General features: G+C 39.5%; 1 protein-coding gene across 2 annotated transcripts in view; it reads left to right on the top strand.

The window, feature by feature from the left end:
* Positions 1-27,394, top strand: part of TRPC5 (transient receptor potential cation channel subfamily C member 5) — a gene marked incomplete at its 5' end in the record, with an annotated part of 332,647 nt that overhangs the window by 251,598 nt on the left and 53,655 nt on the right. The window contains 4 exons of one of the 2 annotated variants that reach the window (XM_081115376.1): positions 3,433-3,769; positions 5,077-5,216; positions 10,443-10,765; positions 25,749-25,944. In XM_081115376.1, the coding sequence (XP_080971502.1) occupies positions 3,433-3,769; positions 5,077-5,216; positions 10,443-10,765; positions 25,749-25,944 (996 nt within the window). Of the gene's footprint in view, positions 1-3,432; positions 3,770-5,076; positions 6,034-10,442; positions 10,766-25,748; positions 25,945-27,394 lie in introns of those variants that run through there. The other variant, XM_081115377.1, reaches the window with a different exon arrangement.

Raw genomic sequence — 27,394 nt, 5'->3', positions numbered from 1 at the left:
GAAAAGATTTAGATAGATTGAAAACATAGGTTCCATAAAGATCAGGCCTGGGGCTAAACCCAACAGCTAAGATCTTTAAGGTTTCCCCACATGGTCCTAGCTATGCATCACTACCCCTGCCTTTCCAGCTGCTACTCGGGAGCCTAGACTCAGGAGAGCCCCATAGCTTCTGTGCTTTGCTGGTAGGCAGATCTCTTATAGCTAGATAACTGGCTGATATGATATACTCACTTTAAACTCATAAGGGTAGTTCAATATATCACTACTTCCTAAAAACATAATGCCTTAACCCAAAATAATAAGAGATATGGGCATTTCAATCACTGCAGTAAGGTCAATGGGGAAGATACTGAGAATATCAGCTTTCTGCAGGCTCCAGATCATACTATCCATGGATTGCCAGCATTCAGTGTGTAAGAGCTTGGTCTATGGTCAGCCAAGCTAGGGATCCAGTCCTGGCTTCACCACTTACCAAGAATGAAAGCTTGGGCTCAGTCCCATCATCTGCAAAATGGGTATAATACTAATATCTACCTTTGGGGTTGCTGTGAGATGATATATGTGAAAATCTGGTACAGTGCCTGGCACACTATATGTTAGTTAATCTGGCTATGTTAAGAATAGTTCCTAGTTGCAACTCCTAAAAGATTTGAGTTACCTACCAGACTTCACCCACTACATACACTAAGGAAAGAAGGCTTTGGAAAGAGAGAGTTCTTCCAAGATTCATCCAGCACAAATTTATTTATTCAATCACTCATTCAACAAATATTTATTCAGTGTTTACCTTGTGTCAGGCATTTAGCAAAATATTGGGAAAATAATAAAGACTAACACATGCTCTCAGTTCTTGAGCAACACCCAGTCTTCTGGCTTTTAAGAAGCTCCTATAACTGCTCATCCTTTGTTGTTGTTTCTTTTAAGCCCCCTAAGGAGGAAATTGGAAAAGAACTCTATTTGCACTAACCCACACACAAATGCATCACTTTGACAAATCAGGAAGCATGAGTCCTCCAAATTTGTGCTTCTTTTTCAGAATTGACTTAGATATTCTGCCTTCATTGTATTTCCATATGAATTTTCTGATCACCTTGTCAATTTATGCAATAAAACACCTGGGGTTTTTATATGGATTGCATTGAACTTGTAGAACAGTTTGGGGAGTATTGCCATCTTAACAGTATTAGCTCTTCCAAGATTTAATAAACCCTTACTAGTGCTAAGTATAGTTCTAAGTGCTTCATACGTAGTAACATAACTTAATCCTCACAGCAACTATATATGATAGATGCTATTATCTCCATTCTTCACATGAGGACATTGAAGAACAGAAAGAACCACTGCAATCTAGCTCCAGAGTCTGTAGTCTTAACTACTCTACTATACTGCTTTACACACACACACACACACACACACACACACACACACACACACACACTTTATAATGGCCTAAGACTATCATTGTGATCTTCTGTAACCCCTACCTACCTCTTAGGCCTCTTCTCTTGTCATTTTCAACTGCATGCATCCCAGACTGCTTTACTTCCCTGTACAAGCCATGGTCTTTTTCACCTCTATGACTTTATCCCCTTTTCTTTGTTTACTATTTTTCTTTCTCCTTCCCTACACCTAGCCAACTTCTATGCATTCTTTAATGCTCTACTCAGGTACTACCTCCTCCAAGAAGCTTTTTCTGAGCAGTCCAGATTTGCCTCCTTTATGCTCTCATTTTGCTTTGTTCATATCCATTTTAGTGCCCTTACTATACTGTTTTATAACTGTCTTTTTATACATCTGTTTCTGTCACTAGACTGTGTGCTCACAGTGCTTTTTCTTCATTGCATCCAAATATATTGTTTTACCCTTCTACTTTTCTTTAATTTTTTTCTGGTACTTTTTTCATCCCAGCCTTAGGCATAGGCTGCAATGCCAGGAAGAGTAGAAAAGACCAGATGATTTTGTCTTTTTGTGTGTGAATGTGTAATAAGGATATGTAAAGACATAATGGGGATCTTTGGAGAAATTGATATCCCATCATTAAAAGATTTTACAGCTTATTTTTGGAAGTTTGGTAATAGTAAACTGCTTTAGGGTAGGCTAAATATGTGATGGCTCAAAACAGTCATGTACCATTCCAAGATAGGTATTATTGGTGAGCAAGATAGTACTCCTCCACATGGTCATTGCGGGGCACAGGCTGGCAGAATTCCCTAAATCATCCTGAGTTACCACATCCCAGTCAGCCATAAAAGGGAAAGAACATGAAGGAACACACATGGTAGACCTTTACAGGCAGGTCTGGAAGTGCCACTCATCATTTCTCTGAACATTCCATTATCAAGGACTTAGTCATGTGGCCATACCTCATTGCAAGGGAGACTGGGTGGTGTAGTCCAGCAGTGTGTTCAAGAAAGAGAAGAATGACTTTGGTGGAGAAGCAAATGACCTTCATAAATATATTAACAGTAAAGTTGGGTATGTAAGATATATATAGTGCAGCTCTGTTTAACCTTTCCCATGGATAGCTGTAGTAGTCGTCAAGTATTTAAAATCATGACTGACGATTGAGTTCCTTATTGAGTTCCTTACCAGAAAAAGAGCAGTTGGAGGGTGACTTGCAATGCTGATGATTCCTTAACTATTAATCACTGACACTTTGTAGATTGATTTTAAGTAAAATTTCAGCTGAGTTGTATACATGTTATAATATTGGCTCCAAAATATATCTTCCTCATTTGCATGTCTAGATTAGGGAGGGTGTTAAGTAAATGGCAAAGTAGCAACCCGATTCATTGCTAGCCAACCACCAGGTTCTCAGAACCAAAGGAGGAAAAAGACAAAATAAAAAAGGGGATTTATTTACATTCCAAACCATAGCCACAGGCATGAGCTGATTCCCTGCCAGTTTATGTTTGCCCAAAGTGCACAATTGTTGATGACTTTACATAGGCTAGGGGAATGAGTAAAATGTAAATCAATTTGAAATGAAAAATACCCAATTCTCTGCTAAGGGACATGTAAACTCTCAGGAGATCTTTGTAAAACAGCTGCCCAGGCTCTACCACCCAGAGAGGCTCATTTAGTCAGCCTGTGGTACCACCTGGGAATGTGGATTTTTAAAATTCTAATGCAGAGCCAATTTTTAGGAACCATTTCTCTAACATGATGAGAGGTGGAATAAAGAGGCAAGTCAATGCACAAACCAAACAGAGTAATTTTGTTTAATACATGAAACAAATAATCCAAAGAAAGATCTTGTCTCATAACTTGACATGTAAAGCTATCTCTGGGGTTAGATCCATTCATGGGAACCTGTAAATCAGGCCTCTTTGGGTGATTGGTCATGCAACTGGCTGTAAACTAGGAAAGGTAAGAATGTAGACTTCCTCCTTGTCATCTCTGATGCCTAAATTGTTCTCTTCTTTTTCCCAGTTTGTTGCTCAGCCCAATTGCCAACAGTTGCTTGCCACTCTGTGGTATGATGGCTTCCCTGGATGGCGGCGGAAACACTGGGTAGTCAAGCTTCTGACCTGCATGACCATTGGGTTCCTGTTTCCCATGCTGTCTATAGCTTATCTGATCTCACCCAGGAGCAACCTTGGTCTATTCATCAAGAAACCCTTTATCAAGTTTATCTGCCACACAGCATCATATCTGACCTTCCTCTTCATGCTTCTCCTGGCTTCTCAGCATATCGTCAGAACAGACCTTCATGTACAGGGGCCTCCCCCAACTGTCGTGGAATGGATGATATTGCCTTGGGTTCTTGGTGAGTCAAAGGAGATAAAGCCAGACTGGCTGCTGGTCCTGTCTAAAAAAACTACTGGAATAGGCAGTTGGACTAGCTCTGAACCTTCCATCTGTGTAGTGGTGTAGTCCTTTGTTGGGAGCCTCAGAAATGTAGTTCCTTCTTCCCCATCCCTGGTCACTCAGTATTACCTGTTTTACAGTGAGATTGGCAGTGTACTCAGGGCTTGTTTCTGTTAACCTAATACCATCAAGGACAAGGAAGGTGTCTGTCAGTTTGTTTAGAAGGAAAGCCACGTATCAGTTCAGAACCAGCCTCAGGTAAGTTAGGGAGGGCATGCCCTCTTTCCCATAACTAGGAGAGGTGGCACTTGGATCTACTTATTTTTCATGGCTATTCCACACAATCCCAGTACATATTCAGAGTAGACATCCTATTTGGATACTGATTTCACAATCATGGGGGAAACCTGGGAAATTCACACAACTCATGGTAGAAGCAGTCTTACCAGCATCCTCCAGGCTTAATTAGATTGCACTGGACCCTTTAATACACTGCCATCCTCTAAGTCTTTGCTACTCAAACTGTGGTCCTGGGCGTTTGTTAGACATACAGAATATCAAGTCCCACCCTGGATCTTTAGAATCAGATCTGCATTTTAACATCATCCCCAGGTGATTTGCATGCACTTTAAAGGCTGAGAACCACTGCCTTAGACTACAGCCATATACTTTACTGTGTTGCACATTCCAAAGCATCAGTACTATCAGGCAGAATTCCATGAAGTCATCACACAATGAGAAGAGAGAGGAGAAAAGAGTATTCTAAATTATTTGGGGCCCCACTGCTTGGCTTTAACACCAATATCAAGTATTTTGGTCCATGGTCAGCTTGCTTACCTCAAAACTCATTAAGAATTTTTCCCACTAGCACACATTGGACACTAAGGATTATGGGAAAATATTGACCTAATTAATTTTTTGGTGAAACTACTCCTACTCTAAAATGGAAAGAGGGTAGAATCTGGAACCCAAAATTATAACAGCATCCCAGTAACTATAATAAAAATGCTAAAAGTGAGTAGTAGCCAGAAAAGTATAACATATGTGCATATCCAAGTAAAGCCTATCGGGTTTAGTAAGTTCAGTACTGGGAGATGAGAAAGAAAAGAAAAAGAAATAAATGATTACTATCTCTAGGGACTTCACTCCACTGACCCCAATTTATTCACTTATTTCATGTTTTGTTATATGAGGGAATCCTACTATGATGACTAGGATGACTATTCTGCCCTGTAAAGAAATGAACCTTTCGCTTCCATTCTTCAGGTTTCATTTGGGGGGAGATTAAGGAAATGTGGGATGGTGGATTTACTGAATACATCCACGACTGGTGGAACCTGATGGATTTTGCAATGAACTCGCTCTACCTGGCAACTATTTCCTTGAAGATTGTGGCCTATGTCAAGGTAATTTGGAATGTCTGCCTTTTTTCTTAAGCAATAATTTTGCTTACATTAAGCTTTAGCACTGGGGACATAAAGAGTTTAAGGGCAAAGTGCCAATGACGATCCCATCCATGTGGGAAAGTACCATATAAACATTATTTTAATAGTTTGTAAGCAGTGTCGCCTAAGCAAAGAAAGTGGAGAATGGAGCAATTTGCAAATAAATTCATAGCTTCTTAAACTCTGAAAGTAAAATAGCTTTCAGCCACCCATCCATTCAATAAGTGCTTAAATGTTGTCTAAAATATCCTTTCCAAGAAGATGGCCCACCAATACTTGTATAGGACAGAGATAAGAAACTTCACTGAATTCACTATCTCTAAAAGCTTCTCTCAACCCTTGTCACCTCATTAAAAAGTACTAACTTTATATTTTTCTAATATTTTCTTCCTGTGACATATTCATTAGTAATGCTTTTTCCCTGTGGCATCAAACAGGACAAGGCTGTTCCTTCTCCATAATACTGCTCCCACTATGAAGTGATTGCTTCCTAACCTGCTAAGTTCTCTCTTCTCAAAGCTAAATATTAACACTTCATCAACTATTCTTCATGTAACAGATAGCAGAACACTAGAAACTTCACTGCATGAGACATAGACCTTTAATTGTCTCTGCCTCCCTCATCACTTCCACCACCAGGATGGTTATTCAAGCTGTTATAAATCCAGCTTTTTTGGTATCATCTAATCTATGTCCCCCTATCAATTCAGATGACATGTATACACACACAAACCACCTTGATACTGTTCCTCCACACTATACAACCTGAATTATCCTGAAAAAAAAAAAGTTTCATATACAGGCCTTCACATTAGGTAGTCACAGGCTTTGAGTTCAAATGTGATGCTCATTAGATAATAGAATGGCCATCCTCCTCTACCCTGAATTGAACTTCTCCAGTATGAAGAAAGGCTGACGATTAAGGCTCCAATATTATCTAGTTATTCATGCTTTTTGGTACTAAATTCCACATTAAGTTTTAGAATGGGAATATGGCTGTCCCCCAAATCTCCAACAACTTGCTTTATTTTTATACCCATAATATGCATATTGCATAAATTTTAAGATTTGGGGAATTAGTTATATAGTGCATGAATGTGGAATGCAGTCATGAAACATTTTTTTAAGAAGCCTAAGAGTATGCCTTATACTTGTGGTGATCACTTAACACATATTTACAACTTCCTTATACAAGAAAAAGCTGGTGAGGAAATGTTTGAATCTCTGGATAATGTGCCTGGATGAAATCCATGTCATTCTGGCACTCTGCTGACTAAGTAACACTGTTTGCCTAAAAAAATACATTTCTTCCTTTGGAAGTGATATTTATACACTGGAGAGATAATTATCAATCTAGAAATTGGTGGGTTTTGCTTAAAAGTTTAGAATAAGTGATCAGTAAAATGATTAACTATTGGGGATATGAAAATGTACCTATAATGCCCAATATTAGCTAATCACATAACCTGTCCAGCTTCACTGGTAAGGTTTCCAAAGAGCTAAACACTTCCCCACCTTAGAGTGAAAGGATAAATCAGCTCTGCTAAGCTGAGTGAATGCCCCTTAACTGAAAAACACTTAACTCAAAGGAAACATTTGCCAAGAAGCTGGAGTCATCCTATAAAAAGAGGAAATTTACGAAGCAAGACATGCCACATGCAGACTTTAGATTTGCAATAAGAAATTATAAATGGGCAATCTGGCCCACTCATCCACAGAGCACACCAGCCTGAGATGAACTTATTCTGAGCACCACATAGGCTGTGTCAACCCCTAGGAGGTAAAACCTCAAGAGCTGGTTCCCAGGCTTCTTGAAACATTTCAGATCACTATTGTACTGAGGAAGTATAGAAGCACCATGGGATAAGCTGGGCTTAAAGAAGATCCTTTCTTAGAGTGAAAACTAGTCACCCCACATGGTTTACAACAACAGGAACCAAAAGGCACAGACTAAAGTACTCAAAAGGAACAAATACACATAAGGTTGGTGGTCCTCGGTGCCCCCCCCCAAATAGCCCCACAAATGAATAATAATTGTCCTTTAGTCTTTTAGAATAGCACCACCTAGATTTATTCCCCCACCACCTTACTTCCATATGTACAGACTAAATCTGAACTTTGATAGCCATTGAATTGTAGTTCTTTCTTTAAGGGCCAGTTCTTGGCTGCAGACACACACACCCATCTCGTTATGACTGAGTCCCCTTTGAAAGACATGGAAGCCAATTTTTAAGGTGCATTCCATCTCAAAAAAATATAAGAAAAATCCCTTGCCTCCCAATATCACTAACTCAAGAGTCAGAAAATTTAATCCTTGCTCTGATACTCACAAACTGGATTACCATAGGTCATCCTTCTACCTCTCTGAGCCTTAGATTTGGACTCTAAAAAATAAGATTGGAACCACATCTTGAAATTAAAACTTATACAGAATTGCAATATATTAGAGTTTAAAGTATTGAATTTGGATTGAGGAATGGGTATTCCAGGCTTCCTCATTGGCTCCCACAGTGGCCACCTGCTATTTCCAATGAACCCTCAGGTTTCAAGGAACACGGTTGAAAAATCATTTGCGTTAGATCAGGAGTTAGAAAACCATGGTCTTCAGGGCAAATTTAGCCTCCAGCCACATCCTTTTGTTTACATACTGTCTCTTAGTTCTACAAGAAATTAGTTGAGTAATGGTTACAGGAACCATGTAGTACAAAGTCAAAAGTACCTGGTGGGGCAAAAGTAGGTTTACAGTTGTTCAAGTGGGAAATAACACAATATTTAATAAATAATACAAAAATAAACTCCATGTTTCATGTAATTACAATTGCAAACCTACTTTTGCCCCACCGTGCTTAACACAACATTTTTGTTGACCTCCATATTAAATGAGTTCCAAATTTATTCCCTGCTCTCATATTTTATATCTTTCTCTAAAAGTATATGCAGAGCAAGATTTGCCCCAATAATCATCTTTCACACTTATGAATATTCTGCAAATTCCTATGGGCAGCAGACTTCCCTGTGGTTACAGTTGTGGCTGTGGAGAGAAAAAACCCTAAATTATGAGCTATATATTTTCCAGTAAATAATTTCTAGTTTTAAGACATAGGTCTGTTTTCTTATCAGCAAAGAGTCTTCATCTTTTACATATACCTCAAAACCTTTAAAGGCCTATCTACCATATGTGCTGTAATATCATCATATCATATAAGTAACTATCATATAAGTAACATTTAATAGAAATAATGCTAGAATGTTTAGAGACCTGAGTTTTAGTCCTGGACCTGCCATCAATTTGCTGTATTGTGTGATCTTAAGCAAGTCACTCTGCCTCTCTGTATTTCAGTTTCTCCACTTGAAAAACAGGCATAACAATACCCACCCTCCACAGAGATGCAGCAGATTTTTTTTTTGGAAGGAAAAATATAGAGATACAAGATTTGGCCAAGAGTGTACAAAACTGGTTGGCCAACTAAAGTCTATCTGAAACAGAAGCAGAATGTGGCAAGGTTCCTCCAAACTCCTCTGACAGTAAAGAATATTGGATACACACAAATGATTTTAATAACACCAGTTTCCTCAGTTGTTGGAACTGAAGCACATTTTAGAAATGTGCTAACAATATAATGTGGCCCACAATACAACATTTTCTCAGGAAAGTTGTTTACATTTAGTCTTGAGAAACTGTGATATTTAGATGAGAGCTCAAGGCAATATGCTTCATAATGAATTCCAAGCCAAATCTACTTCTGTCTTCAGAAGGTAATAAGCACTTCCTTGTATTTCCATAACATCTCCCCTTATGGAGTACACAGACTTTCACATATGGGTACATAATCACAAACGTGTGTAGTGGGTAGGAGTAGATATTATCCTCATTCTATGATGAAATTGAGAGATAAAGGCAATTTGGGGTTTTTGTTGTTTTGTTTTTAGAAAGCAAACTTGCTCTTCAATGGTGGATGGGATGGAGGGCTGCTCTCATAAGAATGGGGTTAGGGTGTCAGAAGCGCATCCCCTTGCAGGCTAAGTCAGATCTAGCCTCCCGGATCTGGCTCTACAACGCACATGTGGTGTCCTGGAAGGCGAGGAGGGTGAGAGCAATGGTGGAGAGGCTGTGAGGCTACCATGATGAAATTAGAGCAGTGGCTTTGCCTGGGAAGCCCTGACCATGGGAGCCCTGGACCTGGAGCTGCCTTCATCATGCTAGGAGTTACTCTGGCTACTGCCCACCTGCTTGCTGATGTCTGCCAGCTGCTATGCCCTGGGCACTGTGGGCTGTCGCATGATCGCTTTTCACAAGAGATAAAGGTAGTTTGAAGTGACAAAATCCAATTGAACTTTAGGTCTCACAACAAAGCCATATTTCTACAAAGCTGGACATCCAATGTTCTAGGAGCTAGTAGTCCAGGACAGGAATGAAAAATGGATAATAACCCTAGAAATACTAGCTCTTTTCCTACTTCAATCCCCTAGTTCTTCACTTGTACTAGACAGACATTCAAACTTGTAGGGCTGTCAAAGGAACAATAAAATACATCCATACACCACTGTGTGGGCAGTGCTAAATTCAATACATGGAAGATTGACATGCCATTTGTAATAGTACGGAATACATTACAGATTGCAAAAAATTAGCATAAAATTCTGAATAATGGCCCTCCAGAACGCTCCATCAGCCCCAAACTGCAAAGAGCAGGGAAGTCAGGGTAAATACTGCACATCATTGAGGCTGAACCTATCCCTTGTCCTTCAATAACAACTTGTCTGCGGTGCTCAGAACAAAATAGATGGGAGATGGTTGAGGAGGTGAGTCTAATTTGAAATCTCATTAGGAAGCAGAATAATTTGTCCCCCCACCTTGGGCATACCAGTGGCTCGATTCCAGTGACACTCCCCAACAATCTGGCAAACCCATAGTTAGAAAATGTTGACAAGTCACAGGTGGTTGCTCCATATGAATGCTCTGAAATTCATTTTTCTATGTCTATATCCTGGGTATATATTTGGATGGGAGTGGGAAGAATAGAGTTATTAACATCATGTATTGATTGGGGGGTGGGCAAAAGTGTTATATAAGTGAATGCTTGATGCTTACTTTGATGGCTTTATTTGGGTGCAGAAGATAGGCAAGAGGGGAAAGTTTTATAAATGCTCACTGTGCTTCTCATCTTGTGCACTTGTTTCTTTCAGTATAATGGTTCTCGTCCAAGGGAAGAATGGGAAATGTGGCACCCGACTCTGATTGCAGAAGCGCTCTTTGCAATATCCAACATTTTAAGTTCGTTGCGTCTCATATCCCTGTTCACAGCCAACTCCCATTTAGGGCCTCTGCAGATTTCTTTGGGGCGAATGCTGCTTGATATCCTCAAATTCCTCTTTATCTACTGCCTGGTCCTTCTGGCTTTTGCCAATGGATTGAACCAGCTTTACTTTTATTATGAGACCAGAGCGATTGATGAGCCGAACAACTGCAAGGGGATCCGATGTGAGAGACAGAACAATGCTTTCTCCACGTAAGACTTCCCCTCTCCTCCATGCCTTTTTCTGCCTTCTCCTTCTTTACTCTATTTTCAGTCCAAGCCTGTATCACTGTCTCTTGACAGTGCAAACAAAGCTTACTCATGGATTAACCTGAAGGGTCTGAAGTGGAGGAAGGTTCTTCACTTACTACAAGGGACTAGGAGAGGAGGTAGACTTAGGTGATGGAGGATGGGGAAGAGAAAAACACACAGCTGGGCTCCCAGGAACACATCTAGAGTTAAACTATTTTGGTAGCATCCCACATTTTTTAAAAGAATCAATAAAGAGGGAGTAAATAATTTCTCACTCAAAAAAGCATCACTCACCAAGGAAATGAAACAGCAAGACTATTCCTCTGAATAAGTGACTATGAAAGCTAATTTAACTAACTATTCTGAACCAAGAACAAAGAAAGGGAAGGATGCAAAAATATTTTAATGCATCCTGTGCTATTGTGATTCATAATAAGAAATATGTACTTGGTCCTCATCCCCTTCTCCCTCCCCCCCCACCCTTGTTCTGGCACAGAGCTCCTAAAAGACTCTTGGAATTTCCTAAGTGATAAGAGTGATAATGTGTCTTATGTGAATGAGGTTACTTTATGGGAGCTGGCAGCCAGTGGAGTTATCCATTTGATTAGAGAATTCAAATTTTCGGTCCCACCCTTCTGACCTCCAGGGAGAAGAGAGCAGCTGGAAATTGGGGTTCAATCACTAATGGCCAATGAATTTAACCTATGATACCTATGTGATGAAGCCTCCATTAAAAAAAAAACTAAAGGATAGGTTTCTGAGAGCTTCTGGGTTGGTAAAGATTTGGGGAGATTGGCATATGCTTGGAGAGGTCATAAAAGTCCCACGCCCTTTCCCCATATCTTGCCCTAGGCATCTCTTCCATCTAGCTGTTTCTGAGTTATGTCCTTTTATACAAACCAGTAATGTAGTAAGTAAAATGTTTCTCTGAGTTCTGTGAGATGCTCTAGCAATTTAATTGAACATAAGAAGGTTGTGAGAACTTCTAGTCCAGCAATTTTCAACTGTTGTGCCACAAGAATTTTTAAAACATGTAATTCCTGACTATTTAGTTAGGGGCACTCACCTCTTTTCCCTTTGATTGTCAAAAAAAAAAAAAAGACAATGGTCAACACACCAAAAGCGGTCTCACATGAATGAATCAAAATTATACCTATTTTTTGTCAAATCAGCAAAAAATGTAATATATTTTGGTGTGCCATAGAATTTTGATAATTAGTTTGTTTATGTGTGTCATGACATGAAAATTGCTGTAGTCTCTAGATTGTCCGTGAGAAGCAAACCTGGGATCAGAAGTGGGGAAAGGAGCAGTCTTGTGGGACTAGGCCCTTAATTCAGCAGTGTCAGAATGAAGTGGAATTGTAGGACCACCCAGGTGGTATTGGAGAATTGGTGGTATGTGTGTGCATGTGGGGGGAAACATACCTATACCCACACGTTGGATTTGAGTTCAGAACCCCTTAGTTGGTGTCAGAGAAATGGGATTTGCTAGAATAGCTGCGGCTCACAGAAATATGTAGTGGTTTCGGAAGAGAAAAAAAGAGAAAGGCAGGAGATGATGAACCTTTGATCCCTGGATGGTACCTAGTCACCATGATATGAAACTGCAGTTGTGCTATGATATGTTACTAAAGGTAAAAATTAGCAATGGAAATTACAAATGTAGTAAACCTCACTCTGAGTTGACTCATTAAATATATAAGGAAATGCAAAATAATAAGAAGCATGCTATACATACAAACCCTTGGTTATTGTTATCTGTAATAGCTAAAATGGAAATATAAGAAAATGTTGGGTTGGACATTAATACTAAACCAAGCTGAGACTTAGATCACTCTGATCTTGGGTCATCAGCCTCAAAGCTGCCCCCAAGGGGGAAATTATGTGGGAACAATAGAAAATACCTTTAAGACCTCTGATCAGCAAGAAGGTTTCAATGCAGTGGGGCAGGTGACACCAAGAAACTACTAAAACTAGGGAGTATAGAGTGAAGGAGTTGTTTCATTTTGTAGTTCAGTATCATCAGCTTCTCAAAGAATCTATACTGAGATGTATTTTGAGAGTAACTACTTTGGATACTGTGTAGTTGGTTTTGAAGGCTGCAGAGTGAAAGAGCAAGTGTAGGTATATGTAGAACCCACCGCTCACTGTGGAACAATCAGAGATGGCTATACACAATCCATACACCCAGGAGGTTATTTCTGAAGGAACAGCCAGCCTGTGGACTGGATAAAAGCCATTAAGGTCTATTTACCCTGATAAGGGGGACTTTCCATCTCCCCCTATAAATGTGGAGCCAAGTGCATCCCCCCAGATGAAGCAGCTGGTATGCTTCATATGCAAGCCATGTGGGACTGGCTTTATGATGACTGGGATATTCGGTGCTGAACATGCCCATTACCCAGGTTATGGTAAATACTACTAGTATAGTTAAGGGGAACACTTTCATTTGGGTGCCCCATGTAACCTTTCTACTGCAAAACCCAGGGACCTTTGGGGAAGCCTTATCAAATTTCCTATCTCAGCTTCCCCTCCTGGGTCTTACACGTGCTAGTAAAAAACATTAGGCTAAGTAACAGGAGAATAGGAAGAGACCAAAAAGGTGGAAATTTTTCAGTAGTTATTAAAAAATAAGATGGCCCCAGTTGGTGGTGTGGTTCAGTTGGAGCATTGTCCTATACACCAAAGGTGTACAGGTTCCATTCCTAGTCAGGGTGAGTGCTGGAGGCAACCAATCTCTCTCTCTCTCTCTCTCTCTCTCTCTCTCTCTCTCTCTCTCTCTAACTAAAAAAAAAAGAAGATAAATAAAGCAAATATTGATAGGAGCAGAAACAAAGTGGAAACAAAGTGGAGAGTCACAAGACTCATCCCAGCAGGATGTAAATCTTAAGATGGTTATTTTAAAATGAGATAAATAAAATGGACATTGATAAGATTAAAACAAAAAATTTAGTATAGTACTATCAAAGATTGGGTGAGACTAAAGGACCTGTGCTGGTTCCCCAACATTAAAGGGTCCAAAACAAGTCCACTCTACCCGTTTGGAGAAATTGAAAAAGCCAGAAGGCAAAAATCACAATGAGAAACCTGATCATCAATCTCTTCTGGCAGTGGTTTGGGAGATTAATCAAGTTAGATTGACACAAGGGCAAGGGTCTCTTGGATCAACCCCTGGCTGGGGACCCAAAACCACAAGAGTAGGTAACATGGTCAGAGGGTGGAAAAGAGAAGTTTCCGGGACTCATTTAACACAGGAGTCCCACAAACTGTGGTACCAAAACCCATTCGTGAAGCCCTGACTCAGGCTTCACCAATTGAGAGAATATAAAAATGTAAGGGTTGATAGAATTATGAAAGTTGGAATGTTTGAGCAGGCTTTATGTAAAGAAGGTGTGTCTCCTCTTCCTGAATGTTTTAAGGAAATAGATATATATCTGACAGTGGAACACTTCCCCTACCCAGTATTATAAAATCAAAACCTGTTGATGAAGACCTACTAGAGGCTGCAGTTAGAAACACAAGGGTTGATGGGATTAATGTCAACATTTGTAGAATTGGCATGTTTGAATGGGCTTTATGTGAAGTGGTTGCATCTCTTTTACATGATTGTATTATTGGGATGGGCATGATATCTGATTGAGGAATGTTTTCCCTACCTAGAATTGTAAAACAGAAGTCATATTAATTGGACATACTAAATGGGAATCAATAAGGTTGCTTGAGCACACATGGTGTAGAATAGAAGCTGGAATGATGGTAGGGACAAATGCTCTGTGTCATAATCTTACGTGGAGTGTAGAATGGGGTTATGGCAAAAGCTTGTGAGCATCTCCCAGTGACAACTGCACCACCTTTCACAGAAGTAAGCTAGCAAGAGAGGACAGGCTGAAAGAGATTAAAATCAGCTTACCTTCTAGGATTAATTTAAGGTTTCAGGTGGGCGAAAGGGTACCAAGCACTGATTGGAAATGTTTACCATTCCTACTGGGGACACAGGAGACAGCTCAAGACTCTTTGTCCATGAGTCTACTACCTCCGGACACATGGAACTCCTGTAACTTTTCTTTGCAAATTCAATACCTGCTTCTTTAGGACCTTCAAGCCTTAAGTGTGGCTTTTCTTTTCTGGCAAATCACTATCAGAGAAATAGACAATAGAAAGCAAATAAGCACACTTCAGGAAATGTGTTAGGTTCCAGGAGTGGTGATGGGATTACCCTGGTCTCACTGGCCTATACATTGCCCATCTCCACCCCAAGTTTTGGGAAGTGCCACTCATCAATATCACAACAATGACCCCAAGCTTGTGAGATATTCATAGTCATTAAATTAAGATATAATTTTTCCCTTTAACTCTATAAACTGAGGCACTTTAGTGAACTCAGATATTCTAGAAAGCTTAGCAAAGGTCAAGAAAAAAGTGTTCCTGCTTGACCCCAAGCTGCACAAACTGAGAAGAGAAAAAACAGTGCTACCTAGCTTATTCCTATTATTTGCCTCTAGCAGCATTTCCTAAAATGGGTTACAAATAACCACAGATCAGGGAAATGTTAATAGACCTAAAAACAGGATCTAAGATCAAATGTGTTTTGAAAATGCTAAGACAAATTTTAAAAGATGTCTTCATTGCAGGACCTCTCAGACTTTCCATTGTGAATGTACAATGTAGTGAGAGGTTTCTCCTAATGTATTGGCCAGGATGATGTTCCAGTGAACAGAGTTTGAAAAATGGTGGCTTATTCTATTGCCCATTTTGCAGTGCCCACCCCCTCCACGAGGCCATAATTATTGCCTCTCAGGGTAAAATTTTGGATAGAGAAACCAGACTCCTGTGAAAGGAAAGAGAGGCCAAAATAAGTTGACAAAGAAATAGTGCTATTTTTATTAAGCCAACCTTGGGTGTTTAATGGTAACTGGTCACCTTGCTAGTGCCTCCAGACAAGGAACTGCTTCCTTTCCTGCATAACTCTAGAGACAGATTTCACATCAACCTGTTTTTAATATAAAGAGCAATTTTGTAGTGGCTTAAGCACTAGGAGACTATATTTGTTCCCATCAAAGCATTCAACAGAATTGAACACCTGAATGCAAGGTGTTTTCCAGGATGCCAGGTCCCTGCCAATTACCCTTTCATATAAACTATGCTTAGGAAGTTTATGAAACACCTTCTTGCAAGTCTGTAGTGATTATTAACACCCCTGTTGCCAACTGACATTTTGCTCCCATCACTTTCCCAGCAGGGATAATTGACAAGAATGGGCACTGTCACACAAAAAATTATATCTTGGGGGGTCAGTTATGAAGAAGCATCATCCTGCTGGGGTCAAATCAACAGTAATATTAGCTCAACTTTTCTCTAGGTGTTGATTTTTTTTCCTTCCATACAGGTCTGACTCTGATTTATGTTTTCTTTTAAATTACTCAACTCGGGCATTTTCTGTATAAACCTACTAAAATACATGCTACTCAGGGCATCAGAAAGACTCAGCTTTTAGAGAAGGGGAAAGTGAACTTGTTTGTATGCCTAGAACAAAGTACAGCACGCTTACTGTCATCCTTTTTCTTCTGATTCTACAGATGCCATTGCTATTCTTTGGCTTAAAAGAAGGAAAAATCTTATTTTTTCCCTTTGGCACATAATTCAAGGGGACTTTATTGTCCTTGCTTACAACCACATGACAGTACTATTGGTGGTTTTAGTTCAGAATTCCATACTGGGAGTGCTTGGCCTTCATCTACTGTCAAGAGAAGCAACTGGGAAGGCATCACCATTATGATTGCACAGGACTTGTGAGAGAAAAAGGGTGGAGGTGGTAAGAAGCTAACTTTCTGGTCTTGTGTCTCTTTCTGAGACCCAAGCCCTTATCTCCAAATGCCTCTTGAATACACCTGGCTGTGTCACAGGCCTCTCAAACACAAAATATCCACAGCTAAATGCCTTATCTCCATATCCCCATCCCAAACCTATTTTCACTTTAATTCATCACCTTATTAAGTAACACCAACCAGATCCTAGGCATCATCTGGGACTCTCACCCTCTCTCTCATGCAACACATCTAGTCTTTCACTCAGCCCTCTTAGTTCTATTTCCTAAATATTTCTTGACTTCATCCTCTACACACACACACACACACACACACACACACACACACACACACACACACACACACCACTGTCTTGGTGTCTTTATTCAGGTCTAAATTATGTCTTCCAAGAACTGCTGCATGCTTAACTTGTCTCCCAGATTTAAGTCTTTCCTTTAAAAAAAATTATTGAATTTATTGAGGTGACATTGGTTAATGCAATTATATAGGTTTCAAGTGTACAATTCTATAATACATCATCTGTATATTATATTGTGTGTTCATCACTCAAAGTCAAGTCTCCTTCCATGACCATTTATTCCTTCCTTTACCCTCTTTTACCTTGCCTCATGACCCTATCCATCTGGCAATCACAATACTGTAATCTGTGTCTAGAATTTCTTTTTTGGGGGGAGGGTGTTAATCACTTCACCTTTTCACCCAGCCCTCCAACCCCTCTCCATCTGTTCTCTGTACCTATGAATCTGTTTCTATTTTGTTCATTAGATTCTACATATAAGTGAAATCATATGGTACTTGTGACTGGCTTATTTCATTTAGCATAAAACTCTCCATGTCCATCCATGCTGTTACAAAGGGTAAGGATTTCCTTCTTTTTTTACAGCCGAGTAATATTTCATTGCATTACTGTACCACAGCTTTATTATCCACTCATCTACTGATGGGCACTTAGGCTGCATCCAAATCTTGGCTATTGTAAATAATGCTGCAATGAACATAGGGTTGCATATATTCTTCCAAATTTATCAGTTCTAGTGTTTTGGGTTTCTTTGGAAAAATTCCCAGAAGTGGAATCACTAGGTCATAAGGCAGTGGACATTTTTAATTTTTTGAGGAACCTCTATACTGTTTTCCTTAGTGGCTGCACCAATCTACATTCCAACCAACAGTGCACGAGGGTTCCCTTTTCTCCACATCCTGGCCAACACTTGTTGTTTGTTGATTTATTAATGATAGCCATTCTGACAGGTGCTAGTTAATATCTCATTATGGTTTTAATTTGCAGCTCTCTGTAAATTAGTGACGTTGAACATCTTTGCATATGTCTATTGGCCATTGGTATGTCCTCTTGGGAGAAGTGGACATAACCCCTTATAAGATGTATCATTGGTAAATATGTTATCCTATTTAATGGATTGTCTTTTCATTTTGTTGATGGTTTCCTTTGCTGTGCAAAACTTTTTATATAGTCCCATTGTTTATTTTTTTCTTTTGTTTCTCTTGGTTTTTTATGTATATCCTTGGGCTAAGAGAAATGTCAGAGTTTTCGTCTAGGATTTTTATGATTTCAAGTCTTATATGTAAGTCTTTAATCCATTTTTAGTTTATTCTTGTGTATCATGTAAGAAGATAGTCTAGTTTCATTTTTTTGCTGTATCTGACCAGTTTTCCCAACATCATTTATTGAATAGGCTATCTTTACCCTATTGTATGTTTTGCATCCTTTGTAAACTATTAATTGACCATAAAGGTGTGGGTTTATTTCTGGGCTCTCTATTCTGTTCCACTGATCTTAATGTCTTTTTTTATGACAGTACTATGCTGTTTAGATTTCTATGGCCGTGTAGTACAGCTTAATATTAGGCAATGTGAGTCCTCCAACCTTGTTATTATTTGTAAAGATTACTATGCCTATTCAGGGACTTTTGTGATTTCATATAAATTTTTGGAATATTTGTTCTAGTTCTGTGAAATACGCCATTAGTATCTTGATAAGAATTGTGTGGAATCTATAGACTTCTTTGGGAAATATGGACATTTTAATTATGTGAATTCTTCCTATCTATGGACATGGAATATACTTTCATTTGTTTGTATCTTCTTTAATTTCTTTCTTCAGTGTTTTATAATTTTCTGAGTATCGATCTTTTACCTCCTTAGTTAAAATTATTCCTAGGTAATTTATTTATTTTGATGCAATTGTAAATGGAATTGTTTTCTTAGTTTTTTTTTTATAATAGTTCATTATCCTATCTAATAAAGATGGAATATGCTAATTGACCCTCACACCATCACAAAGATGGCGGTGCCCACAGCCAATAAGGAGGGAATATGCTAATTGACTGCCCCACCTTCAAAGGTGGCGGCACCCACAGGCAATAAGGAGAGAATATGCTAATTGACTGTCACGCCCTCAAAGATGGAGGTGCCCACAACCACAAGATGGCCAGCAGGGAAGGGCAGCTGGGGGGGGACCAGGCCTGCAGGGGAGGGCAGTTGGAAGAGACCGGGCTAGCAGGGGAGGGCAGTTGGGGGCAACCGGGCCTGCAAGGGAGTAGTTAGGCTTCAATCAGGCTGGCAGGGGAGTGGTTAGGGGGTGATCAGGCTGGCAGGCAGAAGCAGTTAGGGGCAATTGGCAGGCAGGCAAGCAATTGGGAGCCAGCAGTCCCAGATTGTGAGAAGGATGTCCGGCAGTTGAACATCTCCCAAGGGGTCCCAGATTGGATAGGGTGCAGGCCAGGCTGAGGGATACCTCTGCCCATGTATGAATTTCATGCACCAGGCCTCTAGTTGGTGTACAAAATACAACTGATTTCTAGATATTGATTTTGTATCCTGCCACTTTACTGAATTCATTTATCAGGTCTAGTAATTTTGGTGGAACCTTTAGGGTTCTCAATATACAGTATCATGTCATATGAAAATAATGACAGTTTTACCTTTTCCTTTTCAATTTGCATGCCTTTTATTTTTTCTTCTTGTCTGATCACTGTAGATAGGACTATGTTGAGTAAGGGTGGTGAAAGCATGCATCCCTTACTTGTTACCAATCATAAGAAAAACGCTTTTAGATTTTGCCCATTGAGTATGATGCTGGCTGTGAGTTTGTCATATATAGCCTTTATTATGTTGAGGCATGTTGCCTCTATTCCCACTTTTCTGAGAGTGTTTATCATAATTGGGTGATGGATTTTATTAAATGCTATTTCTGAATATATTGGTATGAGCATGTGGTTTTTGTTTTGTTTTGTTTTTTTATTTATTTATTTATTTTTATTACTAGTTAAGGTATTACAAATGTGTCCTCATCCCCCCCATTAACCCCCAACCTCCCCCCCACACACAAACTCATGCTCCCATCCCCCTGTTGTCCATGTCCATTGGTTTGGCTTATATACATGTATACAAGTCCTTCTGTTGATCTCTTCCCCTTACCCCCGCCCTCCCCTACTTTCCTTCTGGGGATTGATAGCCTGATCGCTGTTTCTCAGTCTTTGGGTCTGTCCCTTTTCATCAGTCTATGTTGTTCTCTATAATCCACAAATGAGTGAGCATTATGCTAAGTGAAATAAGCCAGTCAGAGAAAGATAAATACCACATGATCTCACTCATTTGTGGAGCATGTGGTTTTTATCTTTCATTTTGTTTACATGGTGTATCATGTTTATTGATTTGTGGATATTGTACCAACCTTGCATCCCAGGAATAAATCCAAGTTGATCATGATGTATGATCTTTTTAATGTATTGCTGGATCCAGTTCGCTAATATTTTGTTGAGGGTTTCAGCATTATGTTCATCAGAGATATTGGCCTATAATTTTCTTTCTTTGTAGTGTCTTTATCTGGTTTTACATTTAGGATACTACTGGCCTCATGAAGGGAGCTTGGGAGTCTTGCCTCCTCTTGAATTTTGGGAGTAATTTGAGAAGGATCGGTATTAGTTCTTCTTTGAATGTTTGGTACAATTCACCTGTGAAGCTGTCCAATCCAGAACTTTTGTTTGTTGAAAGTTCTTGTTTTATTACTGCTTTAATTTCATTAGTTGTAGTCTGTCTATTCAGATTATCTGATTCTTCCTGATTCGGTTTTAGAAGATTGTTTTATTCTAGGAATTTATCTATTTTGTCCAGATTGTCCAATTTGTTGGCATATAATTATTTATAATTCTTTCTTACAATCCTTTTTATTTCTGTGGAGTCAGTTGTTACTTCTCCTCTTTAATTTCCAATTTTATTTATTTGGTTCCTCTCTCTTTTTTTTCTTGATGAGTCTGTTAAAGGTTTGTTAATCTTGTTTATCTTTTCAAAGAACCAGCACTTGGTTTCACTTACCTTTCATATTTTTTAGACTCTATTTTGTTTATTTCTGCTCTGATTTTTATTTCTTCTAGAATCTAGACATTATGGCCTTTTTTGTTGCTGTTAATTTCATAGTACTTTTAAGTGTAAACTTAGATTATTTATTTTAGATTCTTCTTATTTCTGATTTTAGGCCTGTAGTCCTATGAATTTCATTTGTAGGACTATTTTTGTTGTGCCCCATTGATTTGGGGTTGTTGTATCTTCATTTTCATTTGTTTCAAGTTATATTTTGATTTCTTCCTTGATCTCGTTTTAAAGTCATTCAGTGTTTAGTAATGTTACTTAGCCTCCATATCTTTGTGTTTTTCTTTTTTTTATTGATTAAGGTATTACATATGTGTTCTTATTCCCCCATTGCCCCCCATCCCCCACTCATGCCCTCACCCCCCTGGTGTCTGTGTCCATTGGTTACGCTTATATGTCTTTATGTGTTTTTCGTTTTGTTTTGTTTTCTTGTGATTGATTTCTAGTTTCATGCCATTATGGTCAGAGAATATGCTTGATATGATTTCCATCTTCTTAAATTTATTAAGACTTGTCTTGTGTCCTAACATGTGAGTTTATCCTAGAAAATGTTCCATGTGCCAGCCTTAAGTCTTATCTCTTCTCCAAATAACTTTCCACCTGCCACATGCAGGTTTCTTTCTAAATACCAGGGTTATCCTGTCATCCCCCTGGCTTAATGCTCATCAGGTAGCTGAGTATTCTCCAGTGTAAAATCCACCTCTTTACCATAGCACACAGGATTTAGTTATCTGGACTCCACCTCTCCACCCTCTTACTCCTATCCTTCATAGTCAACATTTTTCTTGCTCTTTTCCAACTACAGGGGAGCATCTCAGCCCTATAGTCTTCACACATAACATACCATTCCTTCTGCCTAAAATGCCCATCCTCAGCCTGGAAAACTTGTAACCATCCTATAATTCTCTGCCAAAGCATCACCTGCTCTTTAAGTCTTTTCTTACTCTGACTTTGCCCTCAGTAACAGTCTCCTTCTGTCTTTTCCATGGCCTTCTAACTACATCTCTATTATAATAAATAATCTGCTGTATTTTAGTAATTTATTGTCTCTCACCATACTGAGATCCCCAGCTTAGTAAGCTTTGTACATATCATAGAGGAAACTAAGACATAAAGGTGTTCAACATTCCCGTTAAGTAACTGAGTGAAAAGAATGAAGTCCAATAGCAATCCTATCTTTAATTCTAGAAGATCTACTTCTGTTTTACCCTCCCCCCATATGGTTGAAGTAACTGGCCAGCTCTTTCGTTTTGCTGATCAACTTCGAACTTGCTATCAGCAAAAACCCTTGGCCTTTCTCCAATCTCCCTCATTTTGTACTTGGGCACTTGGCCTGAGAGCAAAGCTCTACATTGATCCCTATTAAATGTCATCTCATTAGTTCTAGCACATTGTTTCAGGCTGTTAAAATGTTTTTGAAACTTTATCCTGTCACTCAATCTATTAGCTAACATCCCCAGTCTTGTATAATCTGAAAATCTAAGAAGCTTAGCATCTATACTCATCAAAAACATTGATAACACTCTCAGACCAGCTTGGTATTTGCTAGATAGAATATTGGGCAGCTATTGAAATGTTACCTTTGAAGAATATATATATATATAAAATATATATATATATATAAAATCTACAATTTTTAAAACCACAAAATTTATATACACTATGATTTCAATTATGTAACTAGATATGCAAATGAATGACAATCTATAAGGACAATAAAAGCAAAACAACAACAAAGCTGTATTTGGGTTGATGATTAGTAATACTCATAAAAATAATATTTACTGAGTGTGAGGTCCAGGCACTATAACAAAATGAGCTTTACATGAATTAACTCATATAATCTTTACAACCATGCTATCAGGTAGCTATTATCATTAACTATTTTACAAATGGAGAAATTAGGGCACAAAGAAGTTAAGCAGGCTGCTCCCAGTCACATAGATGATCAGTGGCAGAGTCAGGATTTCAATTTAGGCATACATGCTCCACTCTGCTTTATTCCCGTATGCAGGTATAAGACTGGTTTTGTAAACCCTGTAAAATTTGTTGTGTAAAACTACAATAATAACAAATGCAGCCCTAGCTGGTTTGGCTCAGTGGATAGAGTGTCGGCCTGCAGATTGAAGGATCCCAGATTCGATTCCAGTCAAGGGCACATGCCCAGGTTGCAGGCTCGATCCCCAGTAGGGGGCATCAAGAGACAGCTGATCAATGACTCTCTTTCACCATTAATGTTTCTATCTCTCTCTCCCTCCCTCTCTGAAATCAATAAAATATATATATTTTTAAATGCATTTATAGCTAAATAGCACAGAGCTGTGACTTAGCAGGTTATTTACAACCTCCTTGTAGACTATCACCATTCATTTATGGCTATTTCTAATCAATGTTGATTTCTCTACCTAACATTCAGTCCATATTTTCCCATATTATGTATGTGGATAAAAACTTAGTCCCCTCAAAGGCTTTTCTTTTTTTCCCTTCCAGATACTAAAGGTCCTTATTGATTGTCTTCAGTTTTCTCCCCTAATTTCAGTTCATAGCCTTCTAAATATGATCATCACAGGGTAGTGCCATTTGTTTGTACTTTCTTTAGTTATTTTCATCTCCTGTCATCTTTTATAGTTATTCAACAAACATTTATTCAGCAAACTGCTATGTGCCAAGCAATGAGCACAATGAATAAGATGGCATCCTTAGCCTCAAGAAGTTCATAGCAAACAATTAGAATAACTGCCTTTTTTATGCTAACCATACCCCAGACACTGTGTTGAGTGCAGTATCTTATATGATAGAGTAAGGTGGTTAAGTGTGTGGGCTCCAGAGTCAGAAGAACTGGGTGCAAATCCTACCTCTTCCTGCCTGTGTGACCACTTTGTACCTCAGCTTCTCATTTGAAAAAAAAAATAGTATCTACTTCATAGGGTTATTCTGAGAATCAAATATTATAATACAGTGAAAACCCTACAGTGCCTGCCGTATAGTAAGAGCACAACAAATGTTAACAATTGGTATTTATCCTATCAATAACTATTTTAGAGATCAGGAAACTTGAAGCTTAAAGTGGCTATGTAACTTTTCCAAAATCAAATAGTTAATAAACACTTATAGCTGGGTGACCATGAGCAAGTCACTCAATCTCTGAACCTCTGTTTCCTCAGCAGTAACAAAGTTTTTATAAGGATCATAATGATAATGTGTGTAAAAATGCTTAGTGTGCTTTTATAGTACTCAATAATTATTAGTTAACTAGAGGCCCAGTGCATGAAAATTCAAGCACTGGAGCGCGGGGGATGGGGGGGGGGTCCCTCTGCCCGGCCTGCCCCCTCTCACAGTCCGGGATCCCTCAGGGGCAGGAGGCGACCCAGCAATCAGGGAAAGGCAACAACCCCATCACACCTCTGCTGCTGCCACTGCCAGTAGCGCAAGCCTCGGTGGGCCCTGGTTACCTGAGCTCAGGCCAGCCCTGGGCAGCTGGGCAGCCACCATCCGAGGCTTGCCTGCACCTAGGCCGGCCCTGCCTGAGCCTCAGTCAGTGGGGGGTGCAGGAGGACCCAAGGCCCCTGGCAGGGGTAAGGGGACTCGGGGCTGAGGGGACTCTGGTGGCAGGCATGTGGAGCAGGCAGCCCTGGCTGAAGAATGGAGGATACTCTCAACGACATGAGTTATAACTTCCAATTTGTTGGACACCACAGTCAGGCTTCAGCTTTGGGAGAGGGAGGAAGAGAGGGATGGGCAGCTGGTTGGAGGAGCCTGGGCGAGCTGTCAGTCAGTGGGGGGTGCAGGAGGACCCAAAGCCCCCAGCAGGGCAGAGGGAACTCTGGTGGCAGGCCCGCGGAGTGGCCAGGCCCACCCCCACTGTGGGCACCGCCATCTTGTGAGGGCATGATGGTCAATTTGTATATTACTTCTTTATTATATAGGATATACCATTAAAAATAACCCATATAAAGTATTAATTCAAAAATCTGTAAGCTTCTCAACTGAGCTGAGCACCATCCTGGGAGCTGTGGGAACCACAATAGAAGTATTACAAATGATAAGTGCTCATGTTCACTCAGCTAGCAAATGTCAGAGCTGACATTTTAATCCACAACAATATAATCCAAGCACCATAATGCAACTGCCACTGTATTTCTCCCTCTATGTAATTAAACTGATGGTAAGTCATATGGTCTGAAGATGAGAAAGTTTGGTGGAGGAAGTCTTCAGCCCTTGAAATAAGTCTTGCAGTACTATAGGTTCTATGTAGACTAAGAAGAGGGAGATGGTATTATAGGTGGAAAGACAAAGCATAAGAAGTAGAAGTGACGCCAAAACCGGTTTGGCTCAGTGGATAGAGCGTCGGCCTGCAGACTGAAGGGTCCCAGGTTCGATTCCGGTCAAGGGCATGTACCTGGGTTGCGGGCACATCCCCAGTGGGAGATGTGCAGGAGGCGGCTGATCGATGGTTCTCTCTCATCGATGTTTCTAACTCTCTATCTCTCTCCCTTCCTCTCTGTAAAAAATCAATAAAATATATTTTTAAAAAAGAAAAGAAGTAGAAGTGAGAACAAACAAACAAACTGATCTAGCTGGTTTGAGTTGGGGAAGAGACCAAAATATGTGAGATCATCAGTCTACCTGTTTGGATGCAAATATGGCAGCCCCCTTATTAGCAGATCATCCCACATTTTCTCTCATCTTGCTCTTCCTAAAGAATTAACTAACCTGTTCTTTTCTCTCTTTAGGCTCTTTGAAACCCTTCAGTCACTTTTCTGGTCTGTATTCGGACTTTTAAATCTCTATGTCACCAATGTGAAAGCCAGACATGAGTTCACAGAGTTTGTGGGAGCTACCATGTTTGGGACATACAATGTCATCTCCCTGGTAGTGCTACTGAACATGCTGATAGCCATGATGAACAACTCCTACCAGCTTATTGCCGTGAGTAGCTTTGTTTTGCAAGGGTGGTTACCTTTACTAGGATGGTTTCGGGGGAGGGGTCACATTGGCAATCTGTATGCTTCACTTATTTTACATTAGCTTTCCTAGTTGTTAGATTGAATTATTTCTTTCCAAGACAACTCAGTTTGGACTCTCAGTCCATTGAATTTCAGAAATCTAAAAGATGTTCTACTTAATAAGGTTTTTTGGTTACCTGATAAAAATATTTTTAAATATCTGAATCTGTTTTCTTATCTTAGTAAGGAGAGCTCAGGAAGTCTGAGTACAATTTAGTTACTACCTGTCACCCTACTAACCTCCAGAGGAGATTGAGCTGATCCAGTTCTCTAGGAAACAGGACCTTATCTCTCTTCACTGCAATCATCTTCCTCCCAAAACTGAGCATTCCGCTGACTAGAACAACCTTCTCAGACAGAGTGGCTATGTTTTTTATCAAAGATATATGAATAACTGTACTTCACTGTGAGATGCTCTTAAGTAGAGTCCATAGCTGAATATTTTTTCACCATCACATACCATTTGGATCAGCAATATTTAGTACTCTAAACTAGAAATGGCAAAGGTATAGGATATGTGATCAGTCTGGGCCGTCTTGTTTTGTGATGCCAAAGTAAATATCCAGCAAAGAAGTTCTAGCTATCAGAGGTCCTATTTAGTTAAATATCACCGAATTTGGATATTTAGTTAATATTAAGATGCTAAATCACCCCTATGGGTTCATCTCGTGCTCAAGGTTTTGCTGTAGCATTAAAGGGACAGAATAAAAAGACCCAAGTCTTATATTCCTTCATAGGTGCTATTTTTCTGACTTGGTTTACCACTGAGGAGTCATTTAACCTATAGAAAAGAAGCTTAATTTTTGGTTGTGTGTGTGTGTGTGTGTGTGTGTGTGTGTGTGTGTCTACAGGCCTACCTCGTTTTATTGTGCTTCACAGATGTTGCACTCTTTTAGAAATTGGAGACAGGACCCTCCACCAGCAAAAAGATTATGATTGCTTTATTGAAATATTCACTTTATTGCAGTGGTCTGAAACCAAACCTACAATATCTCCAAGGTATGCCTGTACAGGCACACATATGTGCACACATATTTCATAAATATTATTGGTGATAGTGAACATCTGTGATCCATTTCCATTAAGATCAGACGGAAGAGGAATGGATTCATGTTGCAGGAAATATTTGAGTTATATGTATGGAAGAACTTCCTAATCACAAATGGCAATCTATATATCTACACTAACAAAAGAGAAAAATGGTAATTGGCGTACGGCGATACCTTTTTCATTGGCTAATCAGGGCTATATGCAAATTAACTGCCAACTAAGATTGGCAGTTAACTGCCAACTAAGATTGGCAGTTAACTGCCAACAAGATGGTGGCTAATTTGCATATGTAGGCACAATGCAGGGAGGCGAAAGGGAAAGCA

This window comes from Myotis nattereri (genome assembly GCF_964212035.1).
Source record: "Myotis nattereri genome assembly, chromosome: X".
Taxonomy (NCBI): Eukaryota; Metazoa; Chordata; class Mammalia; order Chiroptera; family Vespertilionidae; genus Myotis; species Myotis nattereri.
The sequence above is the reverse complement of the archived record's forward strand: the minus strand, read 5'-3'. Positions and strand labels throughout refer to the sequence as shown.